General features: G+C 38.5%; 1 protein-coding gene across 2 annotated transcripts; it reads left to right on the top strand.

Moving 5' to 3' along the window:
• Positions 1-107: 107 nt before the first annotated feature.
• On the top strand, positions 108-19,280 carry ABHD17B (abhydrolase domain containing 17B, depalmitoylase). Of its 2 annotated transcripts, XM_074932777.1 has the most exons (5): positions 108-383; positions 6,549-6,782; positions 6,870-7,023; positions 16,536-16,715; positions 17,598-19,280. In XM_074932777.1, exons 2-5 carry the CDS (start codon positions 6,557-6,559, stop codon positions 17,815-17,817), a joined length of 780 nt encoding a protein of 259 aa, XP_074788878.1. In that variant the 5' UTR covers positions 108-383; positions 6,549-6,556; the 3' UTR covers positions 17,818-19,280. The 2 variants fall into 2 exon arrangements, with proteins under 2 accessions (XP_074788878.1, XP_074788876.1); XM_074932775.1 differs by having other exon boundaries at positions 6,549-7,023.
• Positions 19,281-20,057: the final 777 nt, after the last annotated feature.

The raw sequence follows: 20,057 nt of genomic DNA, 5'->3' as shown, positions 1-20,057 counted from the left end.
CTTCCCGCCCACCGGCGCTCAGGCGGAGCCTCAATGGCCGGAGCGGCGCTGCGGGCTGCCCCTCCATTGGCGCGCCGCGGCCGGCCCCGCCCCGCCCCGCCGCCCCCTGGGCCGCTCCGGCAGGCGCTGGGCCCGATGCAGTCGTTCGGCGAGCCGAGGCCGGTGCCGTACCCCTAGGCCGCGCGGGGAGCAGCTCTCCAGGGGCCGCCCGCTCTCTGCCGCGGGGCTGCGGGCGCGGGCCGGGCGCTGACAGCCGCCTGCCGCCGCACCGTTACTCAGCACAACCGGCACCCCTCCCCCCGCCGGCCCGGCGCCCGAGCGGCGGTGGTTGGGAAGGCGCGGGGCCGCGCGCGCGCCGTCGGCGAGCGGAGCGCCGGGCGCAGGTACGGGCGCAGGGACGGGCGGCCCTCTCCCCGGCGGCGGTGGGGTCGGGCGAGTTGTGGTGCGGAGGTGGTGGGGAGCAGCCGGCGCGGCCCCGGCTCGACGCTGGCGGCGGGGTTGCGGTCCGGGGATCCGCTTCCGAGGAGTGGCGGCGAGTCGGCCTCTGGGCAGGTCCGGCCGTCTCTGCCCTCCGTCCGGACAGGCGTGTGGCGGCCCGTCCCGGGGCTGTGGCGTGGGGCAGGGGGAAGGGCCGTGGCGGGCACCGGCTTTTCCTCGGTGAGGGAGGCGACGGTTCAGCTCCCTCCCCCGAGCTGGGCAGGGGACTGTTGGCTCCCTGCGGTGGGCTCGAGCGCCTCTGCCCTGCCGCCCTCGGTGCCCCCAGCACCGGAGAGGGGGGGTGTCGCCTGCCTCCCGGGGTGCTGCGGGCGCTCTGCCCCGGGGTCCCGTCTCCGTGGCCTTGCCGTGGACGCCTTTGTTCGGTAAACGGGCGTGCTGACTTTTTAAATGCTTGTTAAATTCTGGCTTTTACCGGGTCTAAATAGTGCCTCCCCCGTCAATGCTGTTGACTTCTGCGAAGTGCTGTTTAGATACAGACACCTGAAGAGTTCATTTAATTGTGGCGAGCCTGACTTTATGTATTTCTTGAGCTTCTGCTGTTGGTGGTGGGAGTGACGCTGGCCTTAAAATTGTTCTCGGGATTATTAATTTAAAAGTTTTAAAGTATTTGGCCAGAAGGTAGCTAGAAAAATACATGACTGCAGAAACCAAAATAGTACCATCTGAACGTAGACAGGTTTTAAAAGCTTGTTCGTGATTGACCGGCTGGTGCAGTGAAGCACCAGGTCGATGCAGGTGAAATACAAGAAGGGGGCTTCCGTGTCTGTCAGCGTGCAGATGGCTTTAGCAGAGCAGGTCCGTGGTGCAGAGCCTTTCTTGGAGCATGCAAAACATCATGTAATCCGGCTTAATCGCACAGTTGTCGATCTGGAATCTTTAGAGCGTTGGTTTGTTCTTTAGGTGAGAAGGAACGGCTAGATTTTTCAGTTGTCAGCGTTTACAGTATTCCCTTTTTAAGGTATACAAGGTAACCAGCAGCAGAAGAAGAATGTCTCTATACACAAGTTACACTTTATAATATTGTTAGAAATTGTGAGAATAGTAAAGCTGTTTATTTGTTTAAAATCAGACTAACCAAAACGAAGTTTTGGTCTTACCAAGCTTTGTTTTTAGGTAGGTTGCTTTGCTCTTTGAAAACTACCTTGAAGAGTTAACTTTGTGGTATTTCTTCGTATGGCTTTTTCCTTATTGAATAGACTTCTGTGTTCTTTTCTGGACCTACTAAGCATTCTTCTGTAATAATTCTGTTAGTTTCTGTATAATACTTAATTGGACACTGGTTTGTTTTTTTTTTTTTCACTAAATATTTTGTTGCTTTAACTGTTGAAGTAGTTGAAGAATGTTCTTACCCTTCTGTTTCATTTTTAATATAATGCAAATGTTGAAAGAAATATGAGTGCTTCAGTAGTGGCTTGAACTCAAGTTTTCATTGCATTGTGTTCAATGAGAGAGCGAGGGAAACTAGAGTTTCTTATTTCAGCAGTATATAATTAAAAATTATTATTTAACAAAAAACCCTGACAATGTGAATATCTTGACTGTTAGTGCATCACTAAAATTTACAAACCAGCAGCTGTATTTACAAGTTTGACTTTGTTCTCTTGAATAGTTCCTATGAAATAGGTAATTTAATTTAAATGTACAATTAGAATAATTTATATTTAATGTAAATGTAAGATTTCTAGATAAGTGTTTGCAAGGGTTGGGCTTTTGAGACTAATATGTAGTGAATTACTCAAAGATGTGAAAAATAGGATCCATTCTTTTGTTATGTTTTGCTTATATGAAAGAACTACATTTGTGTTATCCTAGAAATCACTAGATAAATACTTGAGGTGTTCTTTCAGATTAGAGAGACTTTTTTTCCTCTCTTCTTGTCAGCCTTAGTGAAAAGGTTAATTGCCGAAGAATGGATTTGAATTACTGCCTGTGGGTAGTTTTAAATTTCTGTGTTACTTTTTTTTATTCATGAGAAAGAGATAAATTGGATTAAACAATCCGAACTTTATTTTAAAAGCTATCCTGGACAGGGCAGATGATGCTACTGGACCGGGTTTATTTTTTAGCCTTTCTTGGTGTAATAGTAGTGCAATATCAGTTTTCCACAGTTTCTTCCACAGAGTTTTGATTTTGAAGATGATATATATATATATATATAGATATATAGATATATATGTCATATGATTTTAAGTGATGTATAATTTTTTTACTTATTATATTATTTGTGTTGTTAGTGACTTTACCAGCATTAGGAGCTGTGTTTACAGAACAGCACTGGCTTCCTTATTAATACTGAAATGACAAATGGAAGGTGAAATACTTAGGTTGTTGGGATGTGTTGGACTTGGCATCTGAAGGTGCTAGTGTAATGAGTGCAGAGATTTACATCATACATGCTCAGAAGGTGTTAGACTATGACTTAGGTATTCACAACATATCTTATGCAAATGACTTCCTATTAAAGTTATTCATCCATACTTGTGGAACTGTATGCTTAAGGTAATTTGCGGTCAGTGTTGCTCTTGCTCTGGTTTCAGTAAGAGTCCAGATAAAGCATCTATCATGCTCATTTGTTATTAGAGTGATCTTAAATGCAATTTCACTTGTGATCCCATGTTCACTTTCTATAAGTTACATTTTAGACTTAATAAAATAATCAGTCTCTTAAGACTGTTGATCTCTAAAGCTTTTAGTAAGGGTAAGTGATGCTAAATGAAGAGGAGTTTGTGATTTAATTTTTATGGTAATAATTTTTGGCTGGATGAATCATTAGTAATCATGTTACATGTTTTCTGACATTAGAAGAAAAAACACTATTGGGGAGGTAACATTGAATTTAATCCCTCATTGAAGTATCAGAGCAGTCTACCTTTTGAGGAAAGATAATGCCTGTTGAAGTTAAATTATGATATTTGGTGAATAACTACTAGGCTGAAATGCTGATTCAGTTAACTTTTAAACAGTGATATCAGAATTACTTTATACACCCTGGGGACTCTATCACATCCTGGTTCCATTCCAGATCCGGAGGTTAAGAACACACTCATGTGAATACAATGAATGACAAACTAGTTCCAGTATAATGGAAACATTGTTTGCATTTAGTTGCAGGTATCCTCCTGCGGAAGTGTAGTAGGTGTTTTGTGTCAGATTTGTTCACTTAGTGATGCTAGGGATCTGCTGTTTTTCTTGGCTCTCCTGAGTGAAGAAAGGACAAGTATTTGTTTTAAAGAAAAGAGTATTTGCTAGCTGGAATCAAGAGAGTCTTTAGTTTCAGTAGACAGAGTTTCCATTGGATTAAATTGACATTATATGAAGTCTACATTACAGTGTAGTATAGAGGAGAAATAAGACTTTAGCCATGGTCCTTAGCATAAGTCATTTGCCATATGTGGCAACAGTCCATTTTTAGCACATTTAAGCTGTCTTGGGGCACAGTACCACCTCAGCTGATTAACTGTGGTTACTGCAGTACTGCCCTGTGTGGGAATTCCACAGGCCAGCTTCTAGTTTTCTGAAATGACTTTGACAAATAGCATTTTCTGAGTGAAATAGTATTTGTGGTGTTGTTGGGCTGTTTATAAATAATGTAAACTCCTGTTTTAATTCTTTGACAAGTGGATTAGCAATCAAGTAAAAAATTCTGTAGCCATGGTATGCTGCAAGAGAGCGCAATTTCCTGTTCCTGAGCAGAACAGGCTATTTATACCTCACTTCTGGAGGTACATATTCTTCTAAATGTTTTGTATAAAATAATATATATCTACCCCACCCCTCCTGTAAATTTTAGTATCTCGCTTTTGCCTTCAGTTTTTCTGAAAAGGTGGGAAAATTTACTTGGAACAGATCGGTTTAATAGTTTCTTATAGAAATAGAAGTGTGGCTGAATACAGGGTCATAAACACTTCTTGAAAAATAGCCTGTTAAGGCATTGCATGAGTTTCTCTGGGCTGTGAACCTGAACTTCCTATGTAGAGGTGAAATAAATGGCTCTCCTTTGGTTCTCACAGCTGTAAGAGAAGTAAAGAAGGAAAAAAATTGAGTTTTTCTTGTGCATAAGCCCCCTCCTCCATTTCTTGTCCTGATTTGCAGGTTAAAATTAAACTTAATGTCCAGATAATCTCACCTGACAAGGAATAGGAGAGCCATTCCAAATTTGAGTGATTATTTATGCTAATTACGTAAACACATGAGGTGGTTGTTTCTTTAGCTGGCAGAAATAGTCATTTATTTGGGATCTTCATTTAAGAGACAATCTACCTTATTAGGGGAGGTGATCAATACACCCTTCTTACCATCTCCTCTGAACTGGTAGTGTTGTTCAGTCATATCTAAGAATCTGTGATTTCCCTCTATTGAAGAAAACTAGAGACTGGGGGTAAAAGCAATTGGCTGTAGCAGCCTTGGGGCAATAAAAAAAAAAAAAATTTAAAAAAAAAATCGGGGTTTGTGCCCTACAAGGACAAGTAGTATTCCAAGAATGGTCATGCTGTTTATTTGACTTATGCTGTGCCTTACTCTGTAAGTAATCTCTGTGTAACGTTGTATAAAGTATGTATTCATAGTCTACCACAGGGAAGAGACCATTCACAGATCCAAAATACCGATAGTTGTTCTGTGATCTGTATTCAACTGCTCGTAGAGAAGCGAGTGTCCTTGAAGCTTTTCTAAAGAGGAATTTATACAGGCATGAAAACTATGCTTGTATACAAGTTAGAGGACAAACTTTGACATAGGATCTAAATATTGCCAAGTATTTTGGTTAACAGTAAGATTTTATTGTTAGAGTACATGGTATTTCTGAAATGACATGGGACTGTGGACATCAGAAATTCGTTTGTTCACATTTGTAAACTTGAATGTAGCCGTCAAAGCTTGAACATGAAACTGTAGGAGTGCTTCTGTTTGCAGTGACCAGGCAGGAACTGAGCTTGAGACCTGTAGATAAATTTGGGATGGAAAACTTGTTTATGTTGAGATGAAATGTCAGAATGGCAGATGAACTGACAGAAATGCCTTAACACTAGGGAAGTAGTGTAAATGCTATCTTAAATGTGCTGGTTGCCAGCATGGCTCATGGGAGATTTCATCAATCTTCCTACCTCTGAGAAAAAGTATTGTCACAGTTTTTTCCCCCCTCTTTTATCCCTGCTGTAAATTAAGAGGACACAATGCCTACTTTTCAGGGCAACTGTATCTTTACCTACTTGCTTTAGGTGTATATGTGCTTACTTTTTTTCTCCCCTCCAGTCTTAACCGGTTATTTGAATTGGTAGTATAGATTAGATTGATTTGTCAAATATTTGTCATAGAGCATTTGATTTGGGATTATTTTAGTAAAGAACAGACTAGAAATAGTCATATCATTAATATAATTCCGATTCCTACGTGCAATACAGGAAACCCTAACAATTTCTTTACAGGGTTTGGAAACGTTTATGGTAGCCACTATGAGGAGCAAGGAAGAGTTTATGGCTGGATTTTAGTTTACTGAAGGTCTTGTTTTGCCTTCTAAGTTTTGACCTTCATGCACCTTTCATACTGCTGATACTGCTTGCAGGAGTCCATAACTCATGATTGCATTACATATTCTCTGTATTTATGAAATACTGTTGTGATTTTTTGCTGCAGAGATCTGCATAGCCTTAGTATCCTGCAAACACTGCAAGATATTTTAATTGTTCTTTATATGTATTTGTCAACGGGATGAACATTCTCTTAATGGCTTAAGATAGGAGCCTTAATTTTCTCCAAAGAAACTACATAACTAATGCTTGTTCTTTCCCTGGGCAATCATATTTTAGTTTTAATATCTGGCGGGGCTTTAATGTTATCACCTTTCTTTAATAATATGCCCATTCTAAAGTAGTTATCAAATAAGCTATTATATTGAAATTTACATATATATTTAAGTCTGTGTTTTGTTAAATGTTTCTACTAAAATTATGTATTATTTTCTAGAGAGGTTATGTTTAGATTTTCCATGAGGTTTTTTTCTTTTTTTTTATATAGGATCTAGAAACTGATACCGTTCTCTCTTCCTGTTTCAGACTAGAAGATGAATAATCTTTCCCTTAGTGAACTGTGTTGCCTGTTCTGTTGTCCACCATGCCCAGGGAAAATTGCATCCAAACTGGCATTCTTGCCTCCTGATCCCACGTACACACTGATGTGCGATGAGAGTGGTAGTCGCTGGACTTTACATCTCTCTGAGCGAGCAGACTGGCAATATTCTTCTAGAGAAAAAGATGCCATTGAGTGCTTCATGACTAGAACAAGTAAAGGTAACAGGATTGCCTGTATGTTTGTGCGTTGCTCACCTAACGCCAAGTATACTTTGCTCTTCTCACATGGAAATGCTGTTGACCTAGGTCAGATGAGCAGCTTTTACATAGGACTGGGTTCACGGATTAATTGCAACATATTCTCATATGATTATTCTGGATATGGTGCAAGTTCTGGGAAGCCAACAGAGAAGAATTTGTATGCTGACATTGATGCTGCTTGGGTGGCTCTTAGGACAAGGTAAGACATTAGTTGCCATGTTTCTTTTACAGCATGCTGTTCAAATGGTTGTACTTACTCGGCATCGGTAGTTTAAACAGAAATGCTGTATTTTAGGATTAATGGATTAATATCCAAGCTGATCAATGGTGCGTTATGCTGAAGGCATTGTCAGTATTGAGTGGGAATAGTATATAGTACTGATACATGAGAAAAATTGAAATGGGATGAAATTTAATAAGGTATGTTTCACTCTTGGATGCTTAGAAGATAATCCTTATTGTCACAGCCTGGGATCCTCTCAGGATCCTCTCAGCTGGAAGTCTCAGAAGATAGAAAAAAACCTATAATAATTGATTCCCTGGTAACTGATGTGATGTGGGTGACAGAAAATGCAGGTTGCTTTTTCAGTAATTCCTTCACCTACTTTTTTTTTTGTAGGGAGTGGCAGTGGAAAAGCTGTTATAAGAGAACCTAGTGAGACTCTATATGGTATTTAGACCACCTTTGTTTCAGAATTGGAACTAGTAGCTACAGCATTTCCAAAGATAGCTTTCTATGTAAAACAAAAAGGTGTTTTTATCTTAATAAAATATGATATGTGGGAGAGGTTGTAATTGATCTGTGTAAATACATTTATGGTGGGAAGAAAAAACCAAGAATTTGAGTCAGTGGTGTTAGCTCAAATAGATTAAAACTGGACAAGAAAAAAAAAATGCAATTTGAAGGATGTTGTTTCAGTGATTTTTGTGTTCTAAGCCTCCGGTTTTAGGGAGATAAATTAGTAAAATGGAAGACTCTGGAGGCAATCTAATACAGGTAAGAATCCTAGGCACCAAATAAATGCAGCACTGAAAACCCACTTCTTAAATTAGAGAGCAATTTTCACCATGGTTTGTTCCATTTAGAGCAATATTCTTCTTGTGTTGCAAGTACCCAAACTACAGAAAGATTACTTTTTAAAATACTGTGTGATCATAAGAATAGCTGTTCACCAAAAAAACTCCCATCATATTGTGCATTTGCACCAAAAAGCTGTGAAAACCCAGATTTATTATAGAGCGGCATGTTATGGTTCAGTCATTGCAACTTGAGTACACTGTTTAATAATATAATATCAGGGATGTGACTTAGTGCAAGGGCATGTGTGAAGACCCTTTAAATCCTGGAGCCTGGTAATTGTTGCAGAGAATTTAGAACTTGATCAGTTAACTATTTCCCTATTATTTTGGCGTGGATTATCCCTTTTCAGTGTTTTAAATACACTTACTGTCTTGCATTTCTTTTACATTATAGCAAAGGTGTGATATTTCTTTTTAAAGAAGCATACTTTATTCATATATTAAAGTAGGAAGAACCCTTATTATCATAAACCTCATACAACCACAGAGGACAGGTATTCAGCCTCACATATTCAAAACCATGCATACTGTGTTATTCGATTAGGTTTTGGCATTTCTTTTGATTACAGTGGAAACTTGAGATCTAACTAGACATCCGTTTTGTAAACCAAGAGCTGCAACAGGTGCACTGTAGTTAAGTGATCTAGAAGATTTCTGTTAGGCAAGATACCGAGTAACATTGACCAAAACCATCATATGGTTTGTGAACGATGTGTAAGACAGTCTGAATTGTTTAAATGTACCACAAAATGGAAGAGAACTAGATGATGAAACTTCAGTTATTTATGTCAGTTTACAGTCTCTGTTTTATGAATTTGTAGTTATTGTCTCCTTCTCCTGCTGATGAATTTCTCATTGAAAATCTAAAAGGAGATGTGACTGCAACTTGAATTCTTGCCTCCACTTGGGAGCAACGCATAATGTACCTTCCCTAATTAAATAAGATTGTTAATTATAATATCCCATCTGAACATGCCCTTTGCTGAACAGACACTGTTGCAGAGAAACTCTAAATACATACTACATCTATCTGCTTTTTCCTTTTCCACTCAGCAATGACCTCACCTCAATCGCATTTACTGTCTGTGTCTACTTTTTGTGTCAAAGTCTTATTTACAAATTCATAATTCTGTAGAGTGTATAGAGATTGGATTGGTCTGCCTAACTTGTGGATTTCAGAAATGCGAACTGATTTTTTTTTTCATTGCTTAGAAAGTGGTTGCTATTACTAGTTTGCGCTGTGGTACTTTCAGCAGCTTTCCAATTGGCAAACCTTGTTTCATCCTTGTATCCAAATGCTGAATGTAGCAGGAGAAGTTCAGCACATGACTCTGAATATACTGGCTCACAGAGTTTGGTTACCAGTCCATGATATTCTCTTGAGCCCTGAGACAATGCTCAGCTGTGTTTGAATACTTAATGAATATCTGGGCCAGAATGGAGCCTTTGAGTATTTGCTGCAGCATTGATTCACTTTTCTAGCATACCCTGTTCTGTGTTACACTGCCACCATCTCTAACGATTTATAATGTAAGTGTTCTGCAAAATCAAATTAATTCAGCAGATTGTTTGCAGGGTAGATGTAAGTATAGCTTAATGCATTTGAAATTCATAGTGATGGGGTGAGAGAAAAAAGGGATCATAGGCTTTTGAACTGTGCCTCACGGATTATGATGGGATGAAGAAAAAAATGGAGAAATAACCTTGGTTGGAGTTGATCACAGTCACCCACAGCTCCCTGCATTCAGTGTTCTGAGAAATGGGATCATAGAACCCAGCATTAAGAGGTGTTTTGGGGTTAATTGAAATGCTGATGTGGACTTCATTCTACAGTAAGCACAGCTGCTTGTGGTGGAGACATGTTAGCACGTTAAGTTTTGTATCTTGGAAGGACAGTCCAGTTGGTAATCTGTAAATTGGCACAACTGTCTAGTGGGACTGGACACCTAGGGTGAAATAGCCTGGTACTAGTATTGAGGGTGATGGCAAGGTTGGTCCAACACCTCATTCTTAAAAGTGATTTCCCTAAGGGTATGTGAATATTATTATCCACGTAAATGAATATAGAAAGCTAATTTGGCAGCAGATCAGAAGAGGTAAACAGATGCAGATTATGGATTGTGTCCCTGGTTTTTACCTTTGAGTATTTTAATAGGAAGCAGCTATCCATGTGGATGTTGACTGTGGAAGAAGGCAAGGTGATTCACTGCCATCATGTTTTGGAAAGTTGCACATTACTGCATATTCATGTGTATGCAACTGTATAAAAGCTGCAAGTGAGGACATTCTTCTTCTGACTGTCATAGCTACAAAGTGTTGAAATGCCAGGAGTCAGTTTGGGATACGCCTGTTTCTGCTGTCCTGGTCTCTGAAGGCTTTTGATGACACCCTAGCAATGGTGGAAATGTTTAACCACCCCCAGGCAAATGCAAGGCAAGTGGCACTAATTCAGAAACCTGAAGACTTGCCAGAGTTGCCTCATGAGCAGATTTACTTTTAAGAAGCCAAACAGCTTTTTCATTGTTGCTTATCATGGACTGTATAATTGGAAAATTGAAGGGTAAATCTCTCCATCAGACTGATGTGTCAAGGTAAACAGCCAAATACAGGAGTAATATCAAATCTATTTGGGTGTTGGCTGAAAGTGTTCTTTTGAGAATTCACAAATTATGTTTGTGGTGGGTTTTGATTCAAATTTAGGGGTATTTTTCTGCTAGAAGATGAGGTGCCATAACTTTGAATATTTGGAGAGAAATTGACCTTGTATTTAAAGTCATGGGGGAAAAGTAGCTCAATTTATCATGAAGAGAAATCTTGCCAGTAAAACAAATGTACCAGTAGCATTGTGAGGTTTAGAAAAAGTCAAACCATCATGAGAGAGACAGAGGAGCTGCCGTTTCATGATTACTACATGTGCTCTTCACAGCCTGGAATGCTGATAGTTAAAGGTGTGGAGGATGTTCATGCCCTTTATGTTCTGCAATTTGCAGCTGTAATTTTGTGTGCTATGTGCATGATGACAAAAGGTTCTGAGATGTGCATTGAGAATTCACTCAGGATGTTCCCCTGTGTTCCATGTGCTCCTGTCACTGCTGTCAGTTGGTTAAATGTGTGTGTTGCAGTACCTCCACAAACAGTAGTCAGTTTAGAGCATCTGTTGCACTTCTCCATTAGTGTGAGCCTGAGAGCTACTACTGAAAATATACCCTTCTAAGGTTGATTTTACTGATACTTTATTTTATTATTGTAAAGTGAGCAAGTCCTCTAGATTAACAGCAGTAGTTCAGCAGTAAAAAGGTACCTCCCTTAGGTGTATCAAGGGCAAAATGGCAGGTACTCTTAAGAGCCTGCAAGTGTAGTATGTTAATTTCAGTTAGTATTTAGTTGTTAAAGGTAACTGAAGTTTAAAAAAAAAAATCTAAAGCAAACCCAAAAACCACTCGTTACAACCAGCCATGTATTTTGTAGTTTTCATATGGCACATCATAGTAATGTGGTATATATCTCCAATGAAAGTATATAATATGCTGAATATCCAGTGTAAGTGACATATGGTGTATATCCAATTACTATTCAAAATAGGGTTGGATGGGGCTTTAAGCAACCTATTTCAGTGAAGGATGACCCTGCCTGTGGAGAGGGCTGGCCTTGTGTCATCTTGTAACCCAAACTGTTTTATGAATCTGTGAAAAGAAAAAAAAGAGGGTGGAATGCTACTAAGATAAGTGTTTAGTAAAGTGCAGAAAAGATCTTGTTACAGAGATATAAACAAAGTGGAAATGGTGAAAGTGTTTCTTCTACAACACATTGTGAAGTTTATCACAAAGGGGGAAAAAAAAGAACATTTAATTGTTGTTCAGGTGTTCTTTTCCTGCCAGAAGCTGCAAAGATCAGGCAGGAGTGTTCATGGGTGCCTCTTTAACATGAGATCATTTATATCTGATCAGTATATATATGTTCACAGAAGAGGATAGTAGCTTCTTTAGTCACCCTGTGTTATCTTGGGCCCTGATTCTAAGGAGTGGTCTGGTAGTACAGTTAAAACGATTTATTGGCTTCCTTCTTCCTTTAACCCACCAGTGGCATGTGATTTCTTGCCTGGTCCTGAAGACAGCCAGCACAAAGGAGCAGAAAAGTAGTTGCTCCCCTACTCCCAGAAGAGATTAATTTAGTTTACTAAACTAGTTGGTAAAGCCCAATGACGGGCAGCATGTGGCTTGAAGATACAAATAGGAAAGTGGTTCTCTAATGTTTGGCGATAGCTTAGCTTTGTCGTGACATTAACCTGTACCTTTAGTGTGATGATAGGGCAGAAGTCTGTGTGTGCTCAGACACTCTGTGTGGTGCTAGCAAGCTCATGTCAACAGAGGTACATTTAGTTCAATGTAAAAACTGCTTTTCAAGTTCCATGTGCTTTCCAGTCAGTAGCACTGAGGTGCATGAACATAAAGGATGAATCAGGTGTGGAAAGGAGTTGAAATCTCAATTGCTGTGGGAAAGAGAAAAATGTGGGCAGCCTTTAAACTGTGGAAAACAGCAATCTAAATTTTATGCCAGATTCAGTCCAGAATAGCTTGTCCCTGAGGAAGAGTGCTGTTTCTGAGAAGGTACATCTATGCACAGCTACTTTAAAGATTTTGTTACAAGGTTCCTTCTGGTAATATGGTTTAAAAAAAAAAAAAAAAAATAAAAGAACAAAAACCAAAAAAACCCACCCAACAACAACCAAACTCCATGAAAACCCCACCATTACCACCACCACCAAACTGAAGGCCTGCCTATTCTGACACAAGTTATCTAAGATTACTTGAGCAGACAATAGTGTTTATATTACTTCTATGATTAATGACATGAGCTTTCAAAGATATCAACAGTTTTTACAGCACATCTTTGAGCTCTTGTCACCGGAACAGCTGCTTACAGCATATGGCTCTGTAAACTGTCATGTTGTCCTTCCTCAGAATGGCAAGTAATTCTAAGGCACCGATTAAGAGAGGAATATTACTGCCACTTTTTCTCTTGATCTGACACTTCCTCATTTGGGAGACCAGTTGTGTAGTCAACTAATAATTTTCTTCCAAACTTCTTGGAGTTTACCTGGAGTATACAGGACTGTCAAAAGGAGGAGTAGATGGATTTTATGCCTAGGGAATTTACCAATAGTTATCTTTTCAGGAATTCTTCCATATTAGATTGAAAGGTGATACTTTCAGGAGAGAGAAACTGAGGGACAGTTGGGGGTCTTCCTTTTTCCCAAACTTTTCAGAAGCCTGTTCAAGAGAAGAGGGAGGACTGCAGACAGACACAGCAGATGTTGTTCTCTGATTTTCAAACTTCTTGTTTTGTTTAGGTCTTCAAGCCAGAATATTCAAAAGTCTGCTTTGAACCACCACTTTTGGTGATTGATTTCACTATTTTAGTTTCCAGACTGGAAACCAAATAGTTTGCAGTGGGTGCTGTGAAGGCAATCTGTTTGGCTGTGATAGAGAAAGGATTACTTTAATCCAAATATAGTAAATACTTTTCCTGGATTAGTTTTTGTAGCTAACAATTAGCTATCTTTAGGCTGAATGATCTGAATCCAAAAATAAGGGGAAGAATAATGTGAAAGAGAATCACAGAATTGTCTAGGTTGGAAAAGAACTTGAACATCATCCAGTCCAACCATCAACCCAAGACTAACAGTTCCCAACTATACCATATCCTTCAGCACTAAATTGACCCAACCCTTAAACACCTCCAGGGATGGGGACTCCACCACCTCCCTGGGCAGCCCATTCCAATGCCTAACAACCCCTTCTGGAAAGAAATGCTTCCTAATATCTAGTATAAACCTTCGCTGGCCCAACTTGAGGCCATTCCCTCTTATCACTTGGTTAAAGAGACTCATCCCCAGCTCTCTGCACCCTCCTTTCAGGGAGCTGTAGAGGGCGATGAGGTCTCCCCTCGGCCTCCTCTTCTCCAGACTAAACACCCCCAGTTCCCTCAGCCGCTCCCCGTACAACCTGTGCTCCAGACCCTGCACCAGCTTCGTTGCCCTTCTCTGGACACGCTCGAGTCATTCAATGTCCTTTTTGTAGTGAGGGGCCCAAAACTGAACACAGGAATCGAGGGGCGGCCTCGCCTGTGCCAGTACAGGGGTAAGATCCCTTCCCTGTCCCTGCTGGCCACGCTATTGCTGACACAAGCCAGGATGCCATTGGCCTTCTTGGCCACCTGGGCACACTGCTGGCTCCTGTTCAGCCGGCTGTCAATCAACACCCCCAGGTCCCTCTCTGACTAAAGTTTTACTTTAAATTTCTGTGCAATGGCCTGCATCTTGTAAAACTTAATACTGAGGAAAAGTGAGTGGGATAATTTGCAAGATTTTTTTTTTATTTGACTATGTTATAATGTGCTGTGCAAACTCCATGCCATGCTAATGATGCCAAGTGTCAGGTATTACATGAGATTTGTTCACATTATATGAAAGGGATAGAAGGCTATACTGTACTTTCAGAATGGACAAGTGTGATTTGAATTACTTTGTATTGGGAGATCAGTTGTAAAATGATAGGTGCTAGGCTGTTCTCCAGTGTTTCAGAAGAGATACGGAAATAGTGGAGACCTTATATCTGTTTAGGTTTCAAAGCTTTAATTTATTGTAATTTTTGTGTGTTGGAATTTTGAGAAAATCTTAATTAGAATGTTTGCATTTCTTTTATTCTCTGAGAACTGTTGTGAGGTGGAGGGCTTGCCTGTAGTTCCAGGCTGATGTTTGAGTCCTAGTGTTTTAGGACTTTTGATTGGATAGTGATCCTAGAAACTCTTTGTAGGAAACGCTGATAGTAATTAAGTAGTCATGTTACAGATAGATTTCTATTAATGTATCTATGCTAATACTTTTACAGCTTTTATGTTTCACTCTAGCAGAACACAGTTTAAATAATGAATAGTTAATTAAACAACATTAGCTGTGAACAGTGGATTTTAGCCCCAATTTAGAAAGTGTATTGGGGTGCATAATGAGTTCTGCTAGTGATATTTACATTTTAGTCATACTTAAATGTGATTTTGTTTTTCTTGAAATCTTCCTAGATTTTTTTTTTTATTTTAAATTAACTGGTTGTTACATACTGATGTAACACACAGGGTATGTTTTCTGGATTATTGAAAAGTATTTGTGAATTTTTGGGTTTGTTGGATGGTAATTTTAATGTATTGTTACATGTGAAACATCTTTTTTTCCTTATGTTCCTGATTTTGAGGCTTTTAGATTTTACTGATTTTAGTGTTTGACCTTTACAGTTTATAACATATGGACAGATAAGTTATTAGCCATGTTTATAAGGTACTGGTCAATTTTTTATTACTTCAGTTTCCCTGGCTTTTCTGAAGGTATGCAAAATGTACTAATTTGGGAGCTCCTTTGTGGCTATGAGTGTTACATAGCTTTGACAGAAAAGATGCATGCATTTATTATAGCTGAGGTCATGATTACACTTCAACAGAAAACAGTTGATTGTCAGTCTTTTTAGGATTATAGTAAGTTGGCAGATGTTAAGCTTGCCTCATGCTGTTCCACAGTGGTGTTAGGTTTCTGAGTTAGACTAGCCTGAACAAACTTCTGATAATACGTGCGAAGAGTGTTTTGACTTTTTTTTTTTGTAATGCAGTGCAGTGTCTCTTCCTATTTAAGGTACTTCCTTTCCTAAATAACTTAAGAAAAGGTACCCAGGTAGATAAATTTATGCAGTCTGAACCTGTACTGAGAGTACTTTCTTAGTGTAGATCAGCTCACTTCCACTGTGGACACTGCTCTTGCCAGCATAGCATTCTGCTTACAGGCTTTTTCAGTGTTACCTGGGAACCAGCTACTCTTTGTATCCACACTAATGCAGAAAAATATATTCAGTCTGATCTGTTTAAGTGTTAACTAGATGTTACATGACTCTTTTGTTTACCTCACTTAATTACAAAAAGAATTAGTGTTTGCATTTTACTAGGAGGGAAGATTTTGGCTTTTTAATTTTGTAGTGCTTATTAGACTGTCATAATTGTGGGTTAGGTTGGGTATTCCTCTTGCTAGCTTGCATGTCAAATGAACTGTGATAAGAAAGAAGCATCTCAGCTATTACATAAAGTGTACATTCTGACCATTGTCTGTATGGGCATGCTTTAGGTCATACTAAATGGCTGAGCAATGTTACAGGATTGCATTTTTTATCAGGTATCAGAAGAGAAAAGCCAACCAAATTTTTGCAGAGTTGACTATGCTCCACTTGATGATAACCATAGAGCTAGTAAGGGTCTAATTAGGTTTTTGTTGTAGGTCCACTAGAGTTACAGTAAAGCTTTTCAACTAGTATACAAGTCAGAACTGCATTCACAAATCCATGTTTAAAAAAAATAAAGCCATGTTTCAGTATCAGTCAGGCATAAGACAAAAATTAATACAGAGAGTAAATAATTGTCCCTTTAAGTCAGAATGTCATAGAATATACTTGCTTGTTCTTCTCCCAGCTCTTGTTTCATAGTTTATCCTCTTCAGGAAACTCTCATCTTCAGAAATGCTTGTTTTGCTTTGCTGTGTGGTTGCAGTTTTGTCTGTTTCACTTTGTGTCACTTTTGTTAACATTTTAAATTTTCTAGGTATGGAATCCGCCCTGAAAATGTGATTATATATGGCCAGAGTATAGGAACAGTACCATCTGTGGATCTTGCTGCTAGGTATGAAAGTGCTGCTGTAATTCTTCATTCTCCACTGACCTCAGGAATGCGAGTAGCTTTTCCTGATACAAAGAAGACCTACTGCTTTGATGCATTCCCAAAGTAAGTTTAGGATTTTTTTTCTTTTTATTCTGCATGCATTTTTCTCTGTTACAGAAGTTAAGAATAGGGAAACAAGTAATATGGAAAACTCTGAAATTTCTTTCAAAGGTTTAAAAAATTGAAGAAAAATCAGAGTTAATAACAACAAGGATCATTTGATTTGAAGGAGTTTGCAGAACTTTGTAAATCTAGGTTTTTTACATCTCTAATAATTTCAGTGGGTATCTGTTAAAGACGTGATCAGTCTTCCTATACGTAACCCCTAATACCACTAATTCTAACAAGCAGTTCTAGTTCAGTGAATTGTTAATCTGGGCAACTGAACATTCTTTTGCATATGTTTTTGTAAGTAGCAAAGACTGGCAAACTAATTAAACTTTAACTGAAGAAAATTCCTCTCGTGTTTCAGAACTATGCCACTAGTTGACCATTACAAACTGGTACACTTGTCTCAAAGAATTACTAGTATTTTAAGCATCTAACTTCAAAGACTTTTTCCCCATGTATGATCAGACTTTAAGCGCTAAAATTCTTTTGACAAGCACTTTTTTACTGAAAAACTCTGAAGTAATATTTTCATCAGTCCAGGGACTTTGATTTTTTTTTTTCTGAAGTGAATATGGTAATAAATGCCACTTTTAGATGGATTGCTCTGTTATTTGATGCTGATAGTTTCAAGTAGTGTTTTTCTGTTCTGTGTGGCTTTACATGTAATGGCTTCCAGGATGTTCATAATATCTAATTTTCTAATGGTTTAAACAACTTCAGAATCAAATCATTAAATCTACAATGTGTAATTAAAAAGTGAAATCAACAGTCTGCTCCTTCAAAAAGTTTTAATAAAGCTTACTGTGTTCATAGATACAATTTTTTTTCTTACAGCATTGACAAAATTTCTAAAATAACATCTCCTGTGTTAATAATCCATGGGACTGAAGATGAAGTAATTGACTTTTCACATGGGCTAGCATTATTTGAGCGTTGCCAGAGACCTGTAGAACCACTGTGGGTAGAAGGAGCGGGCCATAATGATGTGGAACTCTATGGACAGTACCTGGAAAGACTAAAACAGTTTGTATCACAGGAACTGGTGAACTTGTAATTTTCTTCATGTATTTACAAGCTTTTTCATTTCACTGCAGAGCTGCATGCCTTGATAAATACATAACATAAAACCTGAAGGTTGTGTTTTCAAATCATCTTGGTTGCCTTCATTAAATGTACAGGTAATGATTTGTCAACATAATTAATGAAGGTTTTAATGCCAGTATTATAAACTGGAATTACATGATCATGCAGTCAAGCTTAGCAGTTCATATTAGTTTGTGTGATGTTTTTTCTTCCTAGATGTAAAAAAAATAAATCACAAGGAGTACTGTATGAAATTTTAATTATATAAAATCGAATGCTGTAAAAGTGTTGCCAAATGCTTTAGCATATCAAAAACAAGTTTATAAATATTTTTTAAACATCTCAAAATGTACTGTGACTTACTCTGTTGCACAAGTGTAAATTAAAAACCAGTCTTCTAAGCAGTTGTTCTGTAAAAATGAAATAGCCATGAAATTTGAGGAAATACTAATGTGTGTCATAAGAATAGACAGTCACTGGAAATGACCCATGCCCTGTTATAGGGGGACAGGGTCAATATAGATCTATCTTTTTCCATATTTTTCATATCTTTTGTGCTTAGTTTTACTTTAGTTGTTTTGTTCTTGTGTTGTTCCTTACCCTTCAGGTTAAACAAATTTACCCACTCATTTAAGCAGTCCTAATATTGCCAAAATAATGCCACAAGTTATCCTTGTTGTAATGCAAATACCATTCACATGATTCCTACTAAGGCCACTAAGTACTTCTTTGAAACCAGTAAGACCTTTAGAGTCTAGAAGGCTTTGTGGACAATGTGGTTTTAAACATTGACTGCATAGAGATGCAGTACTTCATTAGAAAGAACCTGGAATTTCATCCATATTTGTAATTAAAAAATTGCAAGTTTGCAGTTTTCTGATCAGGCTTACTTTTGGATGTCTAGTGTAAAGGTCATTGGTTTTTGACTGTTGTGTGGAAATTTTACTAATAGTGCCTGGATGGGGTGGGGAGAGGGGCAAGAGGAGAATGTTGACATTTTTCTATTAACTCATAGTAAAATAAACTTTGTAAGTTGCCTTTCCCTTGAATGCATTTTGCGTGAATAAAACTATGAAAAATGAACTTAATTATATGTAGTCTATTTGTAAACAATGTAATATTCCAACCATACACACTGTGCTTCTAATTTTAAGGCCTTACGTAGTTTAATTGTTCTGCTCAGTTTTTGTGATTGAGACTATTGTAAACTTAAATGTAGCTTCGAGTATTGTGAAAACTTTGGTTAAGATGTGTTGATTAACAGTAAACAATATTCCACAAACTTGCTGTTCTTCCTTTTTTTTTTTAAAGAAATAGCAACAGTTGCTTGCAATATCAAAATAATAAGCAACTCTCCATTTACTCTGTAACATCTATGAACTAAAGCAGTAACCCATTGTTACAAATTGTCACCATATTTCTTTATCAGCAACTAGTGGTTTTATCACCCTCTCACCCCCATGCCTCATCTTATTTCTTTCTGCCATTGAGCATACAGATTTTTTGCTGCAGAGCTACTTATAAACAGTCTTCTGTAATGAATTAAAATTTAGCTTTCATTTAAGTCATCAGTGACTTCTTGTCTTTTGCTTTTTGGTTTGTTAATTGAATAGAAATTTAAATTTGTTCTCAAGCAACCGGGTTCTTGTTTGTCTTTTTGATCAAGCATGCTTCAATGTGTTCTGAACTTCAGATGAATATTCAGACACAATAATATTAGATTTAAAGATTTTAATCCTAATCTAAGACTTTGCAATTGGAAATATGCTTAAATAGGTGTCTAACTCAGCTTTATTATGTCATACAGTATACACACAGAGTTTGATTTCATTTTCTTACTACCTCTAGCCACTATGTCTGATTTAGATGGAAATAGCTGTCATTGTTTAACTGCTTTTTTGGTGATGAATGAAGTGTGTTTTGAGAGTCCTGTTCAGAAATTCTCAAAAAAAAAAATGTGGAACTGCAAGGATAAGTGATACAGATTGGCTGGTAGTACTGCAAATTGCAAGCAAAGGATCAAGTGTCATCACAAGAACTATCTGATTGTGCTAGGGAATATTATGGCACCCTGTAACTGAAAAGACAAAAAAGGTATCATAGCAGTTTTGCTGCTTTTGTTTCTGTGTTTTGTTGAAGCAGAACAAAAGGCTTGACTAATATTGTTTTGCCTTCACTAGATGCAGCTGTGCTAGATTATACTGGTGAGTA

This window comes from Athene noctua, chromosome Z (assembly GCF_965140245.1).
Source record: "Athene noctua chromosome Z, bAthNoc1.hap1.1, whole genome shotgun sequence".
Classification (NCBI taxonomy): domain Eukaryota; kingdom Metazoa; phylum Chordata; class Aves; order Strigiformes; family Strigidae; genus Athene; species Athene noctua.
This window is presented reverse-complemented; position numbering and strand designations above follow the sequence as displayed.

Excerpts from the sequence above, each read along its gene's own strand:
- ABHD17B (XM_074932775.1), top strand. The coding sequence starts at position 6,557 with ATGAATAATCTTTCCCTTAGTGAACTGTGTTGCCTGTTCTGTTGTCCA. Across the intron at positions 7,024-16,535 it reads TGGGTGGCTCTTAGGACAAG|GTATGGAATCCGCCCTGAAA; the intron begins GTAAGACATTAG and ends TAAATTTTCTAG. Across the intron at positions 16,716-17,597 it reads TGCTTTGATGCATTCCCAAA|CATTGACAAAATTTCTAAAA; the intron begins GTAAGTTTAGGA and ends TTTTTCTTACAG.